The following is a 22,886-nucleotide window of genomic DNA, read 5'->3' as shown; positions in this document are numbered from 1 at the left end:
TTAACAGGGCTATCGGGACTTGAAATCACAACTGTTTTTTTTTTTCCTAAATGTTATTACAACTTGTCTGCTCTGAAATTGGTAACTTAACACTTGTGGAAATACAGACAGGGACATGAAAATAGTTCTGACCCAATTTCAGTATTCTGTGGCATTTATAGAGGTTGGGTTTTTTTCAGCCCTGGTAGATACCTGGCAAAGAGAACAAAGGTTGATAGATTTTATTGTAATGGCTCAGTCAGCAAAAATTCAGCCTGGGTACATTCCTGCACTGTAAGGGTGTGTCAAAACAACCCCATGCCAGCATGAACAAATGCATGTGCCTCATATTCTACGTATACTTGTAGCTACAAATTTTATAGAAATAGAAAAAAATCACAGAGAATAAGAAATGGGTGTTTATTGGAAACATCTACATATGTTGCAGCACAAAGCACATTGGGCAGAATTTGCCGTTTTTATAAGAAGACAATTCCCAGTGGGGTCAATACAATGTTTACTTGAGGAACTGGTTTGGTAAAACTGCTTGCCACAGGGAAGAGGCAAGTTGCATGAGGAGCCAGGCTTTGAAAGCTCCATAGTTTGATGGTATTTAAATTATAATTTTAGGGCCCATCTCAAAATATCAATGCAAGAATTAACCAAAGAAACACAAAGCAGGAAGGAGAGAACACAGCAGTGCCTCAGCACAGTCCAGACTCAGTGACTCCCCGGGTGCAGTTCTCATTTGCTCCGTGCATCAGCAGGCAGCAAACTGAGTCCCTGTCTTCAATCAAGAGCCTAAGCTGAGTCTGTAAAATGGCAAACTCAAAATGAATAATGTAAAAGCTCAAAGGCAAAACAATGTGGGGAGGGGATTCTAATAACACATTCCGCTGAAACAAACGGCCATCTCAGAGCTTGTCTACACCATACTAGCAAGTATTAACAGTGAGGTTTCATTCAATAAAAGCAACAACTAAGAAAGCCCAGAGCTAACCCTTCTGAAGCCAATGGCAAAGTTCTCTCTGGCCCTTGTTTCAGCAACCTAGGCTCATCGTAAATAACCTTGCCATATATATACAATGTTATTCCAAACACCATTACATATAAAAGAAATAAATACCCAACCCACAAAAAAGGGGGGTGCCTGGGTGTACGGAAGAGGTGCAAAGTAAAGCAAACCAGATTTCATTTCCATGCCTGTTTTGCAACATGCTTCATGGTCTCCTTTTACTTTTTAACTGCTATCTCAGAATCCCACATTTTCTTCAAAGTTTCTCAATATATATTATCGTGCTTAAAATTTTATACTGTTTTCATGCAGGAGCTGAGGTCTGTCCCTGCTAAAATGTCAACTAATTAAGTGCCACAAAAGGGAATATGCTAACGATCAGTGCATACTCTACATAGCCTTTCTTCTCCCTAATCAGCTGCTCAAGCAGCACGTCACTTCCTTATTTCTCCTGCTCTCATCTGTGAATCAGAGTTTGCATAGGATGGCTCAGGAAATTATGTGTCTTTTCTAAGGTCTTTTAGTATGGAGTAGTAGAAAGGTGCCTGAGAAGACAACTCCCATGATTAAACACAGAAAAGTCTGAATTTAGGGCCTGAAATGAAACATCCCTTTATTCACATTTCACATTGGCACTGTCATTTTGGTACATGATTTGTGTGGGAGCATATGTTTCAGGAGAATCTTTGGACAGCCTTATGCTAACCTTCCTCTAATAAGAAGGACATCTTTGGAAGAGGACTGGAAGAGCTAGGCTTGTGATAAGTTGAAGGACTGCACCTTCAGTGATTTTCCTATGAAGCTCAGAACAGCAGGTCTTATTGAACTGCTGAAATCACTGAGGAATACAGAGCATCACATTTCTTTCTGATTTCAAAGATGACTCTTTTTTTCAGGTACAACCCAGAATTCACATGAAAACTCTCTTCATGCCTTCTTAGTTTGCTTTGGGACTTATGTGTCTTTGATGATACAATTGATACTGTGTAGTTCCCTCATTTTTGACCTAGCTATGCTAGTGCCAGGATTTTCTTTTTCTGTTGGGTTTGTTTTTTTGTTTTTTTTTTAATTGATGAAATCTCCTCCTGTATATTTTCTGCCTCATTATCACCTTCCCCTTAACAGTCTGAGAGGGTCTCATGTAGCAGCCCCTTTGCTTTGCTTTCACCTTTAACTTACAAGATACCAACCTTCTTTCCCTGTTCCCAGCCTTCACTCTCGTAATACCTGCCCTGAGAATATTTCATTTCCATATCAACATTCCATTCAGTATTCGCCATTAACAGTACTTTACAGCCTATCTTAAACAAGAACTCTTTTAGCTTCCACCTCTACATTTTAATTTCCTCGTTATGATCAATGCCCTCCTATGGTCAGTACCACACTTCTCAGCCTGCTGAACTAAACTCATGTCAGTTTTCTCCACCTAATTAAGACATCTTGAGGAATTCAAGAATTACTCTGCTCTCCAAAGCAATGAATTTAGTTTACCTTCCTTCCTCTCTCAGGACTAGGTTGAACCAGTGACTGTTCATTACACATTAATGGTATAAATAAGGGTGATGGATATTTTTCTATGCTATCTGTAACAAATGTCAGCTGGCAATACTTTTATGCAGTCTGTGAGCTGTTGTGGCTTCTTTCTGAGGGTACTGTGCTACTCAGTTGTCACAAAGATGGGCGGTTAAGTTGCGAAAGGATTAAGTCTGTATGCATTGTTATTGTAACTGCATTTGTGAAACTAAACCAAGACTTAATGAATTATGGGCGTCTGATTATTGTTTGTATTCTAGAAGAGCCCAGAATGTGTTAGGCATGGTTCACTAAAGACAATAGTTAAGAACTCCACTTGAAAAAAAGTAGAGTTAAGAGTATGCCTATTCTGCAATTCATGCAGCGAGTGGAGTTCTTCAGCCAGATGTACCTGAGGAGGCTTCAGCTAGCTAGCTCAGGTGCTGTGAGGACTACACTCAGCACAACAGCATGGAGCTCAGGATGGGCTGCAGCAGCATGCAAGAAGCAGTGCCTAGTAAATGCTGAGTTGTGTGCTGCCATCCCTGCACCATGGTCAGTTGCAAATCTCTGTTTCCAATGTGTCAAGCCTACACCTGTGAGGCAGAAAAAGGTAGACAAATGAAAACTGAGGTCTCTTCAAGTCCTTGATAATTCAAGCCTCCATTATTCCTGTGAGCCTTTCCCTGTGAAAGTATACTCAGAGTATTTTGAAAAACACTGGGTAAAATATAAACTCTTTTCTTAACCTTCTAATCTATGTGACATGACCAGTATATGGATACAAGAGGTAGATGCAGGATGGATGCACGAAATCATGTTGTTTATTTACTGTGGATTTGGAACATTTCTAGGTACTTGCTCCCATTCTATATTCCCTGTTGTTCACAGGGACATGTCATAGAGTGGCAAGAGAAAGAAAAAACATATTTTTTTCTTTTTAAAGGGAGAGTATATAATACTAATGCCACAAATATAAGTGCAGGGATTGAAGGGCAGGAGTAGCAAGAGAGATCAAATTGAACTGCACTTTTAAAATCTGTAACATTTCTGGTTTGTGGTGTTTCTTTCAGATCTGGGAGTAACTCTAATTCTGGGCCAGATTCTGCTCTCAGTTACATTAGCATAAATTCAGACAAAATCCACTGGACTTTACTGATACTCTTCAATTACAGTAGGGTCAGGATGGAACGAGTGAGCCCACAGTGCCTCATACAAGTGCTGGTTCCACCCATTCTTGGTTGGGAAGTGTTTTCCGTCTTGACTTCTGTTGCTCTTTATTTTAATGTTTGCATTACCTATATGTGTGTATGTGTCTGTGTACATATATTTCTGATAGATGGTTACCTACACAAACATATACATATATAAAGTGATACAGATATGCAAACTAAGCCCTAGCTCTTTCAAGGATTTTGCAAAAGCTGATGCCTGTATACCTGTGCCTCACCCCTGGAAACCATCTTAACTTTGAAGCTTTAGGAAATACAGAAGAGTGGCAGAATATTATGAATTCATCTTATGTTATTTTTGAGGAAAAAGGACTGGCTGTGGAATGAATTAATGTTTTTATCAGTTAAAATACACTTCTTGTTGACAGCATTAGGTCAAAATATCATTGATTTGACACCTGATCAATTATAATACACCAGCAGGAACAGAATAGCAGCAGAATAGGATTATCAATATGAGGAAAGTTTAAAGAAGGCTTTCTCCCAGCAGGTGTGCATGGCTCTGGCTTGTCCTGTCCTAAGGTATAAACACACAGAGGTATTTTATAACTGTTTGTGATAGCATTCTGAAGGCAGATTATTAGCATAATCTAGACATCACTTAGCATGTATTCTGGATTTACAGCCATGTACCTAAAAGCAGAATCTGACCACTGTTTATTCCATGTCCTAAGTGAACAATAAAAAAATTAAGAGACTAGATCCTTTCTCTTTTTTTTAAGGTTTCGGGGCTGAGTATTAGAAGAGCTCTCACAGACAGTATTGTGCTACCCCACCAAAAGAAACAGGAGAAATTTAATCCATTTGGATAGGCATCATTCATGCACTAAAACAGTATATACTCAAAGTCTTTATTGCAAGGCTGAGATTTTTATTCTGGCATTAAAACAGCACAGCTCCAGATTAAGGATTAGGCATTGTCCAGATAGATGCCTTCAATTTAAATAAAGTCATGATTTTTGGTATTATACACATTAGTAAAAATATTTATTTGGAACCTAATCTTGCCCCCACTTCAGGGAGATTTTTGACTGCATTAGGACAGCAAAATGCAACCTACACACTAATCCATTTTGAATCACTTCTGACTGTACAATCAGGCTGGATCCTGCTCCCACAGAACTTCAATTAACTTCACAAGAGGTGTGAATGTGGCACATACTCGTAACTCAATTTAATCCGTGGGATTTAGTCCTACAACAAAGCCCAGTCATGGGTCTGTTGAAAATCCAGGGCATAGAGATTTCACAATTCAGTAAAAGACATTTCAGCTTGGACATACCTTTCAAATCCTGCTGCATGTTTCCTCCTTTCTGGGAAAGTCGCTGGGAAGGGAGCCACTCTTCTCCATTGCCCTTGGAACTTTAATTAGTATTGCTTTGGTTTATTTCAAAGAAGCTATTGAAAAGCAAACAAAGTGTCCCACAAGACACTACAAGAGAGAAAAAACTGGGCGACACAGGAAAAAATGCTGTGAATTGAAATTTAAAAATGGAAAGAAAAGTACAGGTGAGGTATTTTTCCATGTAATTTCTTCCATGATTCTGCTCTTCCATCTGTTTTGTCTTTGACGTTTACGATTTGCCATTCATATTCCATCCCTATGCTTGGAAATTGCTGTCCATGAAGTGAAAGGTGGAGGAAAAGGAAAAAATAAAAAGTAGAACGGAGTGAGGAAGACATGAAGGGGTTCAGGGAGGAAGAGATCTATTGAGTGCAAAGGTGTCCAAAGGAGGGATGGAAATGTGTTCCCCAAGGTTATGGTTTTCAGTGGTGCTGCTTATGTTTTCAGACTGTTAAAGACAAGTGTAGCCAAACTCCACATGCTACAGTAAGTGCAAAATCTCAAAATGCAGAAGCCATCACATCAAGGGTTTCTTTGTCCCGCAATAGAGTCCGCCCACATTGGTTCTCTAGGAACAGTTCTATTATCAAGTAGACATCCATTGCTTTTTTGTTTTTGTGGGTTTTTTCTATTTTTATTTAAAAAGTAGTTTTTCTAATAATATATAGAATATATAAATAATAATAATTAAAAAAAACTATTTGGGTTTGCTCTCTGCTCCCCAGCCCATCTGTAATTTTTGTGGTTTGCCGATATATATATTAAAAGACAAGAAAATCAACTCTGCTCACTATTAAAAAAAATATTAAATCCACCTTTTACATCTCCAGAGAGAAAAAGAAGGGGGGAGGTGGGAGAAAAGCAAATAAAAATGAAAAACATAACGGGAAAATCAAAACCTTCTGTCTCTTCAAAGTAGTTGTCAAGAGCTTTAAACGCTTGTGCTTTCAGTGTACACCCCACAGGAAAAACAACAAAAATAATAATAACAAAAAAACAAACAAAAAAAAGACCTAAAATTAAAATAAAAATAAAAATAAAAGGTGATAATAATCCTAGTAGTAAAAAGGACAGCAAATCTTTCAAAGTTTGTGTGTCTTTTTAGTTATTTTAGCAGCCGCCCTTTTTGTCTGCAGAGGGAGAGCTGCCACCACAGCCACCTCCTCGGTTTGAGAGAGGCTCTTCTGCATCATCCTCGTCAAAGCCATGAAAGGTCGAGGTGTCGCTTTCTGACGTGGAACCGAACAAGTCCTCCGTAGTGCGTGCTGGCGCTGCTTCGTCCCTCCTGCCTTCTCTTCCCAAATGAGCTGACATGTATGATGAATATATCAGCACATGGGTTAAGCAACAGGCATCATCATCATCATCATTCTTTTAATCATCATTACTATTAAACAATACAGACTATTGAGCTCATAGGCATGTGCTTGTCTGTGCCCACAACTCAACAACATAGCTCAGTAGAACTCCAGTAAGTAAAATAAAAAAGGATCAGTTTCAAGGGAAAAAAGTCTACAAACAACAGGTGCCCACAGCTATGGCAGCGAAAGGGTTAATCAAGTTTTCCTCTCTTCAATAGACATTAACATATTTCCTTGTGATTACTTAGATCAATTTTAAAAGACTTATACACCATAAAAGTAATTAGACACTGTTAGCTCTAAGCACAATGATTGTCCTTCAGACTGGCATCAACTATCACAAGTTTGCCGCTATAGAAATGTAACCCATTAGATAGCTCATCAACCTCAGGACTACTTTTTGTCCCTGTCCTTCACCTGATTCTAAAGAGCATCCTCTATCAACAAAATGAAATACAATTTGAAGACTAAGTGAAAGTAACCTAAAGAAATGCTTTTATTCTGATTTCATGGCATCTCCTTAACAAATAAAAAACAAAAACCGAAACAAATATATAGATTTCAACAACTAGAACAACTAAGATACAAAGTGACCTATCTTGGGGAACACTGAAAAGTTCAAATGTGTGTGAGTCAATCCAACTTTCAATAGAACAGGAAATTCTTCACACAGGACATCCATAGCACCCACAACAACAATAACAAGACAACTATTAAAAAGAGAAGTCATGTACTGAAATATGTGAAACTGAGGCTTATTTTCTCCCTCAAACAAACATGTTATGTGATTAATAGTACAGCCTTCAACTTCCCTCTTCAGGAAAGAAAGAGAAAAAGATGTCTCTTGCACCCCAGCAAAATGAGAGTGTGAGATTTTAGGAAATGGCTATTTTAGCGTTCAGAAACAGTAGCATGGTATTAAGTAACCAACTGTTTGGTCCCCACTCCAGCTACAGGAATCAGTCATATAACAAGTACACTGCATTGCTTGAGACACAAATAATTAAATCCTGCTTACAAAAAGAAAATGGATATAACAAAATAATTGGCAGATGAACCACCTTGTAGAGATGTGATTTTACTGACTGTGAACAGAAGAAACGGTATCATTTCCACAACCTCTCTTTCAGTATAATGAAAATGTTCTCCATTATCAAGAAAGAGAAAGATGGCAGCCACCAAAGAGGTTTCATTGCTTTAGTTTAGAGATTAGTGTGGTTGTACCTTTATCACTTTCATCACACATCAGTCACATCATTGCACACCCCTATGAATGATCCAGATAGGTCAGAATTTGTACAAGGATAGCATTTAATGGAACTGGTTTTGCACAATTTAGGTTACATGCTTCTTGTTCTATCACACTAAGGAATCAAGGAAATTAAGTATTTGTGTTTCATTTGGATATAATCACCATGGCAATGTTTAAACAGCAGAAAAAAAAAAGTAAAATGGATCCATCTTATAGTGCCGTATCAGGACAATGCTGAAATGAGTTATATTGAACTATATCAATCAAGGGGAAGGGCAATGACCTCCCAAGATGGCACCACAGACCCCGTGCGTATCCCCCTTCAGTTATTAAGAAGCAAACACGTATATACTAAAAGGTTCATGTCCCTGACTGCACAGCATTAATAAGGACCCCCCTGAAGAATACCAAAGGGGTTGCCATCAGTCCTCTGGTGGCAAGTCAGTATCGTATTAGAGTATCTTCAGAGGTCACAACAACTGCAGAAGGCAATTTGTCAGTGAGAGTCTTGCCCTGCTCCCACTGAATGTGGTAAGAGGCTTACTATGAATTTCAGCAGGAGCATAAGAAGGCCATTCCCTTGGCACAAGAACACTTCACATTGCATTTCAGCGATCAAGCAACAGACATATTTCAGTGACTACAGTACAGAAGGAGCAGCAGCAGTACTGAATGTCAAGGTCTCTCTGGTTTTCAGATTTCCATCTGATGGTCTTACCACCACTTACATCACCATTGCCTAGAAATATCACAACTGGAAACTTAGATCAAAACTGGAACATGCAGTTGTTAAAGGTCTCTCATTCCCACCACCAGCTTCCATGTAAGGTATAAATAACTGCTCAGCTGGGATAAAATTTAAGAAAACAAAACAAAGCCAAAAAAAAGAAAAAAGGAAACAAGGAAAAAGGTAAAGGAAAAAAAAAAAAGGAAGGAAGAAAACAACAGTCCAGAAATAGAGACAACTGAGAATGGGAAAGGCACAATTGCCTACATTTAAATAGAGAGAAGGGAAGAAAATGGAGAAATAAAAAACCTCTTTAAACAAAATTAATGATAGTCATCTTCTAAGAGGATAATCCTTGACAGCTACCCCCATCCCTACCCTGTAATTTCCTCCTTTTTTTTTTTTTGGATGAAGAAATGCATGAAATGTGCAATCAATGGAAATGCTTGTCATGCAACTTTAATAAATCTTGTAAGTAATTTATAGTTGTAATTGCACCATTTGAAGACAGAGACCATTTTTTAACATTGTCATAGGATTTTCTCCTTCCATTTGAAGAACAACTAGTACATGTACCAATGTTCACAGAAGCCAATAAATATATTAAACCTTCATTATCTTGCAAGACCCCATTAGCTTAAAAATATGAATCCAACAATGGGTTTTATGATAGAAAATTTCCCAGTCACCCTTTCCCACAAACACACACAAGAGGTATGACTTCATCTTCTATCCCCTCCCGTATGTGCTGCCTATCTTCAAAATCTTCAGAAGGAGCAAAAAAACAAATCACACAAATGCCTTTGTACAAGAAAGATGCAAGAAGGAGCCACCTACCAGAGCGCCCACAGTCTGAGCATGATACAAGTTCCTCTGGCCGACCAGTCTTTTTGTTCATATTGGAGCCTCCAAGGCAGAAGTCACAGTAGTTATTGGGAATGATGACCCCGTCTGGTCCTTTCTGGGCTGCAGTTGGGTTAGAAATCAGATTTACTTAAAGAGCATTCAGTGTGGACATTTGCCCCTTCTCCTTACATGATAGCTCTGAGTCCTCAGGCTACAGTCTTCCCAACATACTGTCAATCAGAACAAAAAGTGAACTGTATAAATCACTCCATTTTAAGTACACCCTGCATTGTATCTATTTTGCCTGAAATGCACTTCACCATTTCCTTTATAAAGCCAGCCAGGCTGGTCCCTCACAAGGTGCTGCTGCCAGATATCCTTGTACAGTTCAGGGACTTGGTAGCACGGACCAAAATAGAAACAATCCCTAATGCAGAATCTGGCCTACACTGTCAGTAAGCCAAGCCTGTTTTTCCAGATAGCAGTCACAGTTGCAAAACCACAAAACACAAGTTCAGTAAGGAAAAATACATACCCCAAAACTCAAAAGCCAGCAGCAGGGACATGGAAGGGATAGGTACCTTAACTGGTTTTCTTTCAAGTAGCTTTTTGGGGGATTACATGTCAAGGGGCAGGGTGCCCTTAGTCAAGAAGTTGATACAAATGGCCATGAATATTCACAGGCAAAGCCATTTGTAAGTGGTTCACCCTAAGTTTAAGCTAAATGCATGTCCCCAGGAGGAGTGGGGAGGTAAGCAGGTCTACCTGAGCACCCAGCGCAGGTGTACTCATCCTGGAACAGATGTGCCAGCTGGTAGAGATACAAACTATTTTAAGCCAAGAAAAAAAGGAGGGAAATTACATTCTTATTTTCCAGATAGTAACAGTTGGAAAGCAGACACACACCAGACACACACTGGGCCTTAAGCAGAGGAGGAGGCAGCTCCCCTGGAAAGAAGGGCAGAGGTCTTCTGCATTCCTCTTAGTTGAGCAGAAGAGCAATGTGCTCTTTTTCCCTCACTCACAACTACCATTTTCCTCCTCTGCTCTCCAGAGAGGGAAAACTTCTTGTTCCTGTACACTCTTAGTATGAACTGGGAAAGGCAGAAGGGAGAGGGAATAGCTGGTCTTCATCTTTGTTTATCCTTTTTTAACTTAAAAATTCCAGTGGTATACCTGACCTAAGACTACCCCATGAAGATGTCTACAAACTAGAAAATGAAGACCATTAAACAGCACCATCTATATTTAATTATCTTTTTAATGCATATTTTGTAACTTGCAGATTTTTAACAGATGTTTTGACAGCCTTTATTAATGATCTTTTTGTCCACATCCAAATTTCCCCCAAAGAACAATGACATTCTAAAGGGCTTCTGGTAGCAGTCCAAGACATACACTTAAAATTAAAATTTCCTTTGAGTTCAATCTGCTTTTTTGGTTTGGGTGCATCTAGCTATTCATTTACTTCCAGTTGTTGATTAGCTGAGCTTTTTGGAGATTGGGAACTGAAAGATTGCAGTAAAGTAACATTAAGAAAAAAATGAAAACCCATAAGGCTGCAAATACATCAGTATCTTCCTGCATGGTCGCCAAGTCCCTGATAGTATCTACTGAACAATGGAGTTTGCTGTGAAATAGCCCTGGTTAGCAGATACCCCATTTTCCCCAAACTAGAGAGAAACTTCCAGTGTTAGGTTAGCATTTTGCCTCTTCACTGTGAGGCATTTAATACTTGCATGCAAGATAAGCAAAAAAAGAACAGGAACCAGGTGGAAGACTGGCACACTGGCTCATTTTAAGAGCTGTAACAAAATGATCATAAAGTTGCTACTTGTATATATTTTGTGTATAAAAAGCAGAACTCCCTAGCATTTATTTTCCCACTACGGCCCCATTCTGAAAAAGTTAAGTAATTACTTCTTTATATTGTGCTGCATCTACAGACAGACCATGTGCAGTGCAAACTCAGCAAGCTCAATGTTCAGTCATTTTTAATTTTTTTTGTCCCTTATTATACTTCACCTTTCATCTGAGTTTCTTAAAGAGCCTTACAGATAGCAAGATCCTAATATTAGCCTTTAGTGAGGTCAGAAGCCTCTTCTGCCATCGACTCTAACTGAAGTGTTGCTGGGCCCTGGTTAAGTCTCGTGGTGAGGAGGCCACATTGCATTTTACAGTGAAAAGATTTGATGGTAGAGTGTTGAACTGGCTTACTCACAAACGCACAACAATTCTGTGGTGAGGCCACAAATCAAAACAAGCATTCAAGGTGCCAGACAACAGCCTTAAGAAAGAACTCCACTTCTACAACCACTCAGAAGAGTATCATTGATTTAATACTCCGCGTATACTGACTTAATTTTTTCCATTGCAGCTTATGACACTTAAGTAAGATCCACTGACTGTCAAACTGGAAATGGGATGGAGGACCCTGTGAAAATACGTATACTTGATCAACTGGTCTGTGGTGTCTGAGACAGATGCAGGGTATTTACTGACTGCAATAAAGCCAAAGAGATTCTCCTAGACTACTGGCAAGGGAAAAAGCATGGGGTTTGATCACCTCCTTTCTCTTCTCTCTTCCTCTCCTTTTTATTTTGCTTCCAAATTAATTTAATTTTTAATATGTACCTGGCTCAGTTGAGTGTAATAGAGATATTAGGCCTGAAAAGTCATACACAGATGAGAAGTTCCTGAAGTTACATCAAAGATGTCTTAAATGATATATCTCTAGAGCCAAATCAGCCAGGCAATGTTATTCTCGTCAATGATTTTTTTGTTCTAACAGGTGTAAAAACTAGAATCAAACCTGACTCAAGCTTATTTTCTTGATCACTACTGTACAGTGAATTAAGCCCCAGGCTAAATCACAGAAGGTTTGAAAATAAAGAGATTTCCAAATGATAGTAAGCAGAGTTCTTACTTTCAAAGGATTTTTTATTTTATTTTTTTTGTGTATGTCCTTGGAGTTTTTAGTTCTATTTTACTGTAGTCCAGAAATAATGAGGGAATTCAGGAACAAAGAAATGATAGCAAAATATGATGTGCAATATTCATGAGAAGGATATCGCGTAACAAAAGCCCAACCCTAATCCCACCCCTTAATCAATAAAATTATTTACCAAAGTAAGTATGGGAATGCAGAAGTGAAAGCAATTAAATTGTGAGGGACTAATGTGTTGCTGCTTATAATATACATATACTAATTAACCAGGTATACAATTTTGCACATGTTAATCACAAAGTAGAAGGCACTATCTTAAGTCAGACAATAGCTCAGCTAATGAGAAGTAACTCAGTAGTAGTGAGCTCAATCGTTGGGATCGTGTGACTATAATCAAGGATTTTGTCTAAAAAAAGTTCACCCAGAATCAGAAACTGTTCTAAAGCAAAGCCTTGAAAACCAGCCATGGTCTCATCCTAACTTACTCAAAACTCCTCTGATTTTCTTGTACATTACAAACTACAACAACAGATGAAAAGCTTTGAGGAGTGCCACCTGAGCTAAGGTGTGCTCATAGGGGGTGGATTTAAATCAGTCCCTCTTGCCTTGTCAACTCAGTCTTGCTTCCTAGTTTTAAAGGCCCTGTGTTCCTGTACACTTCCTCCAAAATAAATAGAGTGTACAGTTTTATAGAATACTTTTGAAAATAGTTTAAGAAGAGCCACAGATCTGCACAGTTCAATTGCTAGTTTCTCTGTACCAGAAAGCTGATTCATGTGAAGACAGGATGCAGACTGAAAATGAAGTCAGTATTTCCAAATAACTTAGATATATGCTTATTCAGACTTTTTTTTTCTTCTTAGCCTAATCAAGTTAATTTCAAACTGTAACAAGCTAAGCAGAATAAAGCCCTAGTTAAAATATAGTGCCATCATTCACAAGAGTCTTCTTGAAAAGTAAGTACTTCATATTAAATAAATTCTGTAGTATATCACACAGTAACTTTGTTCTGTAACAAACTGTAACTGACTGAGTTTATAGGTTTAAAATAACTTCTATGCCTTCTTGATTTTGAAGGCAGGGGCTCTAAAGAGAGTTCTAGTTTCCCTTCTCCGGTCCCCAAGTAATTAAAAAATGTGTGAGGTGTCCCTGCCCATGGCAGGGAGGTTGGAACTAGATGATCTTAAGGTCCTTTCCAACCCTAACTATTCTATCATTCTATGATTTTATAAAAAATCTGGAAGTTCTTTTCCTCATGGTTTCAGTTTAATAAGAAAAGAAAGCTGCTTCTAGAGAAATAACATCAAGACATGAGGACTTTTTTCCTACATAGAATAGTTCCAACCCCCTTGCCATGGGCAGGGGCACCTCACACTAAAATGTTGGTTTTATGCTGAGGACACCAGAACTGCACACAATACTCCAGGTGAGGTCTCATGAGAGCAGAGTAGAGGGGCAGGATCACCTCCTTCGACCTGCTGGTCACGCTCCTTTTGATGCAGCCCAGGATACGGTTGGCTTTCTGGGCTGCAAGCGCACACTGAAGCTGGCTCATGTTCAGTTTCTCATCGACCAACACCCCCAAGTCCTTCTCCGCAGGGCTGCTCTGAATCTCTTCTCTGCCCAACCTGTAGCTGTGCCTGGGATTGCTCCCACCCAGGTGTAGGACCTTGCACTTGGCATGGTTAAACTTCATGAGGTTGGCATCAGCCCACCTCACAAGCATGTCAAGGTCCCTCTGGATGGCATTCCTTCCCTCCAGCGTATCAACCGAACCACACAGCTTGGTGTCATCATCAAACTTGCTGAGGGTGCTGTCAATCCCTCCATGTCCATGTCACCGACAAAGATGTTGAACATCATTTCCTAAAGCCACATGACTCAATAAGAATCTCAGTTTTCTAGCTTTTGTAGCTGCAGAGAGTACCTTGAATGAAAGGCAAGTTCAGAAGAAGCAATTCTTGTCCTTGGTTTTAATGAGAAAATTCAAAATACAGATATTTTAAATAGTTTTCCTTAAATACATACAAGCAAAACCTCAAATAACTAGAACCTTGTAGTTGCTCAATTTTCTGATTTCTAAGTGAAGTTATTTTGATGATTTGGATTATGATTTAAAATATAAATATAATAATTTAAAAACCTGGAGCTGGAATCAGTGCTTAAAAGAAAAACTGATTTCCCTATTCTTTGGTACCGAATCACAGTCACATACATTTCTTCATCCTGTAGGTAATACAGCATAATATTTAATCATATTTTAAGCTGTGCATTTGGGTTTGGTAGCATTTTATCCCTATGTTGGTCATATCCACACTACTAGAAAGGCAGTAGAGAATGAGGAGTAGAGTCCATGCCTTGTGGTTGGATTGTGGGTGGTGCATCTTTTCTTTAAATGATTACAGTAAATCGGTTACAGTTGGACATGTATGCACTCCCAAAGGGATTTTTCTGAGCACATTTTGTCCAGCTCCTACCTGTTTCTTCTGAGCTTGGTCCAAAACCAATAAAGTCCACAGAAGGTTTTCAATTCAATTCAAAAGGCTTTGAATCAGGCCATTTACTCTGTTTGCAACAAAAATTTGCAGAGCACAATAGAGACCACAGTAACCTGCGTGTAGGTCTGAATCAAGTCAATGCACTTTGCAATGTAGGAAAAGGGTTGGATTTGGTTTTTGTTGAGTTTTTTGGTTTGGGTGGATTTTTTTTTTAAACTACAAGACTCTTTGTGTTACGTGGGGCAGGTTTTCCTTCCTGACTCCTCCCTTTTTCTCACTGTTGAAGTGCAAGCCCAATATTTGGAGGCCTGTGCAGCAAAACACCAGCCAAGATCCAGAGCCCATCGTGGATCGTCAAGCCCCTTGGAGGACTTGATGACATATAATCCCAACCTACAGCCAAAGTTCTCCCATGTGCGTTCACTTATCCCCCTGCCAGTGCTCATCCATGGCAGGCCTGGCCTGTCTCCATGGTGACCACAGTGCCTGGTCAGGGCTGCCTCCGGCCTTGCCACCTGTTAGTGCTTCATCTCTCAAGTGTAAGGAATAAGCCCCTTCATTTGCTGCTCAGAATGCATCAGCAGAGGATAGGCAGGCTTGTGCAAGACATTATAACGTGAGAATTAAATGCAAAAATGGCTTTGTGGAGAAGAGAAAAGCGGCACTAGGACTATGGCTTTTCCTGAAGGAAGAGGAGGGAGATGCCTGGCTGGGCCCCAGTCATTGCCTGGGTATAATGAGCGGTGGTGAGGGTCAGAGAGGCGGGTTGTGGAGAGGCATCTGCTCAGGCTAGACCCTGTCCTGGAAAGGAACAATAAAGGAACATCATATCTGTAACTCCTGGTGAGGAACAGGCCTGGTATAGCTGAAATGCATTCAAGGTTCTTGGTGTTTTGTGTGTGTGCAGCCAGGCAAAGATGTGCACAGTCATTTCTGCAGCCCCCTCGCCATGAATTGAGTGCAGGGTTTTTTCATTGCAGTTTTCCAGGAAGAAATGTAAATCAAACTGAATGAGAGGAAATGGCTGGTCTCTCTGGGCATGTTTACTCTGTCCTTAACACCAGAGATAAGCACCTTGGCTAGCCCCAAACTGGGAAGTGTTGAGGCACTTGATACAGAAACCCTCTGTCAGGCACTAAGCACAGCTTAGGTTGGTAGCAACGCATTTGTGTGGCTGTGGCACAGTTTTCAACTAAATAAGCTGTGAACTTGGGTGTAGCACTGGGAAATGGCTGCTGTTCTGTTCCCAAGCCAAGCTAATCAGACAGTGCAGCCCCATGGGCCATTGCTAGCTCAGGCTCTCCGTGCTGCACTCCCCCTCACAGCATGGCCATGCCCTTTGCTGGCAGCCAGAGAAGCAGGCTATGCTACCAAAAGGTGCTGAAAACCACCCACTCAAAGTATTGCCAGTTCTCCCTAGTAACTGAATTTTATCTCCTCTCTGGGTGCTGTGGGGATAGAAGGAGTTGTTGCCTGTGCAGCTTTTAGCAGGTCTGACAAGTCTGCCTTTCTTACAGGCTCTGCTCAGGCATGGCCAAGGAGCACTACAAGCTACAGGAAGTGCTATGAAAAGGAGGTACATTTGTACAAGTCAGAGGAAGCCTTTGAATGTGGGGAAAGGAAGAACATTTGATCATGTCTTTTACAGGAATCAATACGGCCCTTGGGTTTAACAGCTAATGAATGAGCTGGGAGGTGGGCAGTGGAAGGTACAGCTAGGAAAACACAGCATCAACTGATCAGATATTGTAGATTTGGAGAGCCAGCATTCCTGCATCATAAGATAGCACTTTGTAGAAATGTCCGTGGGCTGATCTTACAGAGTCTTCTGCAGGAACATGTAAAGCATGAGCCAAAATCCCACAGTAAATCATTGTGACTGTCTAGTGCCTCATGACAATAAAAAAAAAGACAGTAAAAAATAGAAAGGCAAACAAAGAGTCTGACATGTTAACATATACTTTTCCTGATTTTGAGGGGTACCTGTCCTGGGACTTGGCATCTGGCCACTGAAAAGCATCAGCCACTGAAAAGCATCATTCCCATCAGCTCTGGGAACTCATGGAGTGATTATAGTGCCCAATATACAGCCTCATCTGGCAACATCCCTTAGGGTTCAGGTAAGAACAGCCAGTGTCATGAAATGGGTCTCTGCAGTATGTAGACTTTGAGTCTGGAAATTACTCACTGGAGGAGTATGAGAAGGCAAGCATCTAAGTTTAAATTCAGTCAAAACTTTGGGGTTTACTTCCTTCAAATTCTACACAGGGGAGAAAAGCAAGGAGATAGCAAGAAAGGAAAAATAAATATAAATACATAAATGACACTATAATGTCCCAATATCTCACTATAATGTCAATGGCTGACATGTTCTTGAAGCAACACAGGGTTTTCAAAAACCAATTAGTTAAATTGGAAATGTTTTACCATAAACCACTGAGAAGCATTAGGTGTTTCTCTTCAATGTAGCTGCATATTGACAAAAACATTTCAGGTCCTGGCCAGGCAGTATGTAAAAACAAAACCCCCAAACTACCAAAAACAAACCCCCGCAACTCTAAACAAAAACAATAAAAAGTCCCCTGGGGGTTCCTGTATGTAGGAAATGAGCTTGTGATTTTCCACTATTCCAAAACTACCCCGATGCAGCTTTTCAAACTGATCTATTTTTGACTCAGCACCCCAAAACACAGGCACAAAAGTCTGAGAATTCACAGCTGCAGACAGGGTTTGAGTGGAAATCATTACACAGCTCCAAGCTCTGCATTTGCTACTATTTCTTTTAGTATTCTCCTTTTCTTTATGAAAACAAACTCTGGAAAACAGAAAAACACAGCCAGATTAAACTAATGAGAAGTCAACCCAAGGTAATGTACATATTTTCACTGAAAAGACACCTGCTGCAGGGTATCTTGTCGCAAGGTGGGCACTGATGCATCCTTGCATTCAGAAGTAGCTCCCATCATGGCCCCAGCGAGCATTAGCACTAGGCACAGAAAAAGTAGGCCTGATGTAGCTTTTCAAATTGATGCTGCTTGTGGAGAGGAACAAACAGCTCGTCTCCAACTGAGGGGCTGACTCTTGTCATTTATTCATGGGCAGCCCCCTGCCTGGATGGAAATAAAAATGTTTCAGAGATGACTGTGTGGGGGAGCTGGAGGACAGCTTGGAGGCACACTAAGGTTAGCACATTAATTTTTTATCTCTGGAGACTGGGTATCCAATTATGCTTAGAGTACACAAACAACTTTGGCTGGTCTCTCCACTAGAGATTTATCCACATAATAAAACCTGTGATGGAACTGGGCACAACTGGCTGATGCCATGAAATAACATACACGGGGGGGTTTGCAGGTCAGATGTGTAAGCTAGCAGAGTTACAGGAGGGCACAGGACTGCATTCTCATTAACTGCATGGACCAACCTGCACACAGTAGCTTGGCCAGTGACAGCCCTCAGTGTCCTTTATTTAGGATTGTCTTTGGCCAAAGTGCTTGTGGGCATAAGATCCGTTCAGTTGCTGTTTACTACACAGCTGCCTGTAACCAATGTTTCACACATCAAAAAGCCACTGAAAAGTATTCTCCTTTAAAGGAGAGGAAGTTTTTCTCCATGTAGACACACTATCCTATTCTCCCAGGAATTAAGGAAGAGCATTTATACCAGTACACTCATTCACACACACATTCAATAGATGGAAGTCTAATGTAATTCCTTTATCAGAAGTGTCTCAAAATTTGTGAGCACCAGCTGCCCCCATAGCTGGCCAGTACCCATGGAGTGAGATGGAATAAAACAGCAGGTGTTTTGTGGCAGGCTTGGATGCACTTTGGGCTCACAAATCTCACGCTCTCAGTGCCAACATGTGGAGGAAAAGCAAGCAGAAAAAACACCGGGGGGGGGGGGGGGGGGGGGGATCATTTCTTTTTATCAGTGGAGCTGGGGAAATTGACTTTTGTAAGGGTTTTCTATAACATCCTTTTCACAGTTCCATACTCCCGTAAGAAAAATCAGAGTAGGTAAAAAATAAATGCATGTGTAGACAGAGGCAAGACTAGGCACTGAGGAAGGTCTATTTATCTGTGTCAAAGGGCTAGATAAGACATACAAACAAAGCAACTAAAGCTCGAACAAAGCACAGGCTAAGATGCTGTAGGAAAGACAAAGGCCAAGGAAGACTGTTAAACTATCTTCCACATTGCAAAAGGTAAGCTACAGATGAGGAAGAAGGACAGAAGGAGAGATGTAAATAAACAAACCTTCTATGACAGTCAAGGACAGTGACATGTGCCAAGAAGGCGAGGCTTGGGGCTTCGGCCAGTCCCTGTTCTTTGATACACATCTGTTCAGTGGTTCTCGGTTTCAGGTAGGTTCCTCCTATCTACAGCAATTTTCCAGTCCCTGGATAATTTACTGAACTACCCAAATTGTTCTGTGCATGAGAGGAGTAAAGATAAAGGGGACTGGGTGTGTAGAAAGATAAGAAGACATCAGCTGTTGAGCTGGCACCAGCCAGGGCATCAATAGCTGAATCCAGCAGAAGCGGTGCTCCAGAAAGCTCCCTCCTGCATCAGCACAGCTGCTGTTGCCACAACTACTGTGAGGAGTGGAGGCTGCAGAGACACGGGTACAATGGAAGGAAGTTCATACTGCAGCCACCCGCCTGAACTTTGCTGACCCAGTGCTCACCTCCCACAGCACAGCAAATTCCAAATGGCTGGTTTGAATTTTCCTTGCCTTTTCTAAATCAGGCTGCTCATATCTCTCTGACACACTGCTAAGCAAATAACCAGACCCTGCTCTATACCGTATCTCTGTTCCTCCTGTTCAATAGGTTGAGGATTAGCTGTTTGGATTAACATCCCCCCTGCCTTCCCTTCCTCCCTCCCTCCATTCATCCCTCCCTCCTGCCCCCCAAGCCCATGCAGGGAGGATTCTTGAAGCCCAAGCCCTGCAATGCTGCAGACCTGTCAAATCTAATTCATAACACATGCCTAGCAGTTCTTAGGGGAGAGGAAGGATCTGATGCCCTGGCTCCCCACCATCCCCTGTACAAAGGGACCATTTAATGACTGCACATTAGCAATGTGGACAATTAGCATTCACATGGAAGATAAATGGCAGCATAAATTAAATATCGCCAAGTGAAAGAGCAAAGATGCAAGATCTGAGCTCAAGGCTGTAAACAAACAAACAGGCAAACAGGAACAAACAGCCACTGCAACAGCTAAGCCATCTGGGAGAGTTACCTTCTGGTGGCTGGGACTTTCCCCAGGGGTGATCTTCATATTCACATGGCTGTTGCCCATACCTCACTGGCTCGTGGCTGGTTGTTAAGCAGATTCTTTCTGCTCAGGAATCTGGGTCTCAGAGCAGTTTACCCCACTGGCTTTAAACTTCTGCCTGTTTGGGGATCTGTGCATCAGCAGCTTCCCTCTGCCACAAGCATCACACAGGAACTCTGGGGGAACGTAAGCCTGAGCAGCTCCCACTTTTCTCATAGAGTAGATTGCACCTTTCTTTCCATAGGCTAAGGCTGGCTGCTCCTAACCTTACCACAGCTTTTCTAGCTCCTCTTCTTTCTAACTTGTATCATTTCCTAAGCACCAGAAACCTAAGGACTGAAACTGTCTTTGGCCTCTGTAACAAGCTGAAAGGCAGGGGACACTACCCTTCTTTGTTTGGGCACCTGTACCAGGCCATTATCAATATTAATTCAAAATAGATTTGCAATATGCCTCTCAGATATGCAACTATTACTGACTAGTACAAGCACAGGAAAAAAAAACAAAAACAACAGAGATGATCTAAATGCTAAGTAAACAAAAGCCATTGGCTTAACACTGACATTCTCCAGCCTACTCAAGCAGTCACTCTTAGTGCATTGACAGCTCAAGTTTATCAACAGCTGGAGGAGTCAAAACTACTTTTGCTGTGAATCTACAAAACATGTTAATAACTAAAAGGTAGAGCATAAAAGTGACAGAAACATAGGGACTGCCAAATGGGATCATACTAAACGGCCCTTCAAGCTCAGACAGTGGCTAGTAGCAGATGCTTTGGAGGAATGAAACCCCCTCCCACACCTCCCTGGGGATAAGTATCAATTATCCTGCTTAGAAAGAAAACATTTTTCTACTTCCATATTTCTTCCAGTTCTTAATGTATTAGAAAGTGTTTGCCTGGATATTTTTCTCCATAAGCATTTTTATCACTTTGTCCACCTTGTTCATTACATTGATCTGAAAGAACTTTCTGAAAGTGAACGAAGCTATCAACACAAACCCCAAGGTGAAAGCAAACACCACATAGTATTGCACACTGAAAAACTGAGAAATAGCAGCTCAGAGACTTGCAATCAAAACAATCAGCAATAAAACAAAGTCTCTTTGACTCGCAGTTCTGCACAAAAGAATCAGAGGAAGGAGAGTCAAGTAGAGCCATCCTCGCTACTAAGATTGCTGTCATCCCTGTTCCAGTGTGGGGAATCGAGGCACATAACTCTTCTGTGTTCCAGCTCTCCTGTTTGCAGATCAGTACTGATGCTTTTCATAGATTTTCCCAAACTTTAACTAAGAAGTGGCTTTTGGTAAAATTGAGGGTAAGCTGTCTGGGGAGGAGATGCAAGGATGAGGGGGACAGGTGCTATGAATTTCATACCTGAAATATTAAGACATGCATAAATGTCTTTTATTCAAAAGCAAAACAAAGGCAGCCCCCTCAAACTACTGGATGTGTATTTCCTTGACATCCCTGCTAACAGCCACTGAGAGACTGCTTGAGGATGGGCAGGTTGGGTATTTCTTCTTTTCCCCCCCTCTCCTTGCCACCTCCTCCTCTCAGGATCAGTAATGGAAAAGTGACTTGCTGCAGAGATAATGCTGGGTTTGAAATGAATTTCTGACTAGCTCAGCCAGCACCCGTGTGAGCTGTGGCTGATTAGCTCCAAGCATCCAGGTCCCAATCACTCACAATAGAGCCAGGCAATCATGCCAGCATCCACAAGGGAAAGACAAAGTGGAGGCAACATCCCTGAAAAGGATCTCAAAGGCAAAGGGAAAAAACTACTCACGCTTATGGTTTTCATTTCTGTGGACAGGGGAAGAGCGGGTCTCCTGCTCGCGGGCTTCATCACCCTCTTCACTGGCAAGATGGGTGTGAGCATAGTGGTAGCTCAGCCCAGGCCTGTTCTTGTAACGCTTGCCACAGACTGGAAGGAAAGAAGATACAAGGGAGGGGAAGAGAGAACAGAAACATCAGTGTAATCTGCAACAAGGGCAGCAACCTCTCAAATAATGCTCCATTCTCCCCACCACGAGCAGCACTGCAGACTCCACCGCCTGCCCAAAACTCTTCCAACCAAGAGACTGAAAGTTGACAGAAGGGCAGCCCTGAAGCTGCAGGTCCCTGGACAAGATTTTTTCCCATGGTGCTGCCAGCAGTCCTTCCTACAGCCTGGGCAAATGCACATTGAGTCTCTGCAGCTCATACAGCTCTAATCCTCTCTGCTAAGATTACTAAGAAGATTACACATAAAATTAAATGAAATGCCAGTTCTGATGTTGGTGCTGCACAATGCACAGCAATGAGAACTGAACTGAGAAGAAAGGACATTATTTTCTTCATTACTGATCTCTGAGAAGAGGAAACTTTTTTTTGTTTGTTTTTAAGAGAAGACTTTGTGTTAAAGGTTAACAGCTTTATTCGCAGGTTCCTAGTCAAGACGAGGACATGGAAATCATCCACAGTTTCTTGCTAAAAGAACACATATCAGTGACACTTATTTGCCCAGGTAAACTTCATATTCAGAATCGCAATAAATAATACATGTGACAGAGGATGATCCTTCTGAACTTTATTTATTCTAGGACAAAGTCAATTGATACAGAGGACAAGATCAAACAATTCAGGATGTTGAAAGGTCTATGTTTTCACAGGGAGCTCACCACAAGGGTGGGCTTCATCATAAGATTCCTTACATACAAATTCAGCTTCTATAAAGGTTTTAGTTCATGTTATTGTCTCTAAAAGTTATCTTTTTTCATCTTTAAAGCAGTCTCTGACTGTCCATTTTCTTTTATACAACTATTTTGTCTACCAAATGCAATTACTACCATTTTCAGAGATTAGGAAACAAAGGCAAAAAAGCTTAGTGCCAATCTTGTACATTTT

General features: G+C 40.9%; 1 protein-coding gene across 8 annotated transcripts in view; it reads right to left on the bottom strand.

The window, feature by feature from the left end:
- Positions 1-22,886, bottom strand: part of DPF3 (double PHD fingers 3) — a 170,233-nt gene that overhangs the window by 28,884 nt on the left and 118,463 nt on the right. For 5 of the 8 annotated variants that reach the window (XM_062630852.1, XM_062630855.1, XM_062630854.1 and 2 more), the window contains 2 exons: positions 21,787-21,924; positions 9,261-9,389 (listed from right to left, as the gene is read on the bottom strand). In XM_062630852.1, the coding sequence (XP_062486836.1) occupies positions 9,261-9,389; positions 21,787-21,924 (267 nt within the window). Of the gene's footprint in view, positions 1-5,020; positions 6,391-9,260; positions 9,390-21,786; positions 21,925-22,886 lie in introns of all 8 variants that reach the window. The other 3 variants (XR_009967061.1, XR_009967062.1, XR_009967063.1) reach the window with 1 other exon arrangement.

The sequence above is a fragment of the Pezoporus occidentalis genome, unplaced genomic scaffold (assembly GCF_034315485.1).
Source record: "Pezoporus occidentalis ecotype Australia unplaced genomic scaffold, CSIRO_AGI_Poc_V1 ctg36, whole genome shotgun sequence".
NCBI classification, from domain to species: domain Eukaryota; kingdom Metazoa; phylum Chordata; class Aves; order Psittaciformes; family Psittacidae; genus Pezoporus; species Pezoporus occidentalis.
This window is presented reverse-complemented; position numbering and strand designations above follow the sequence as displayed.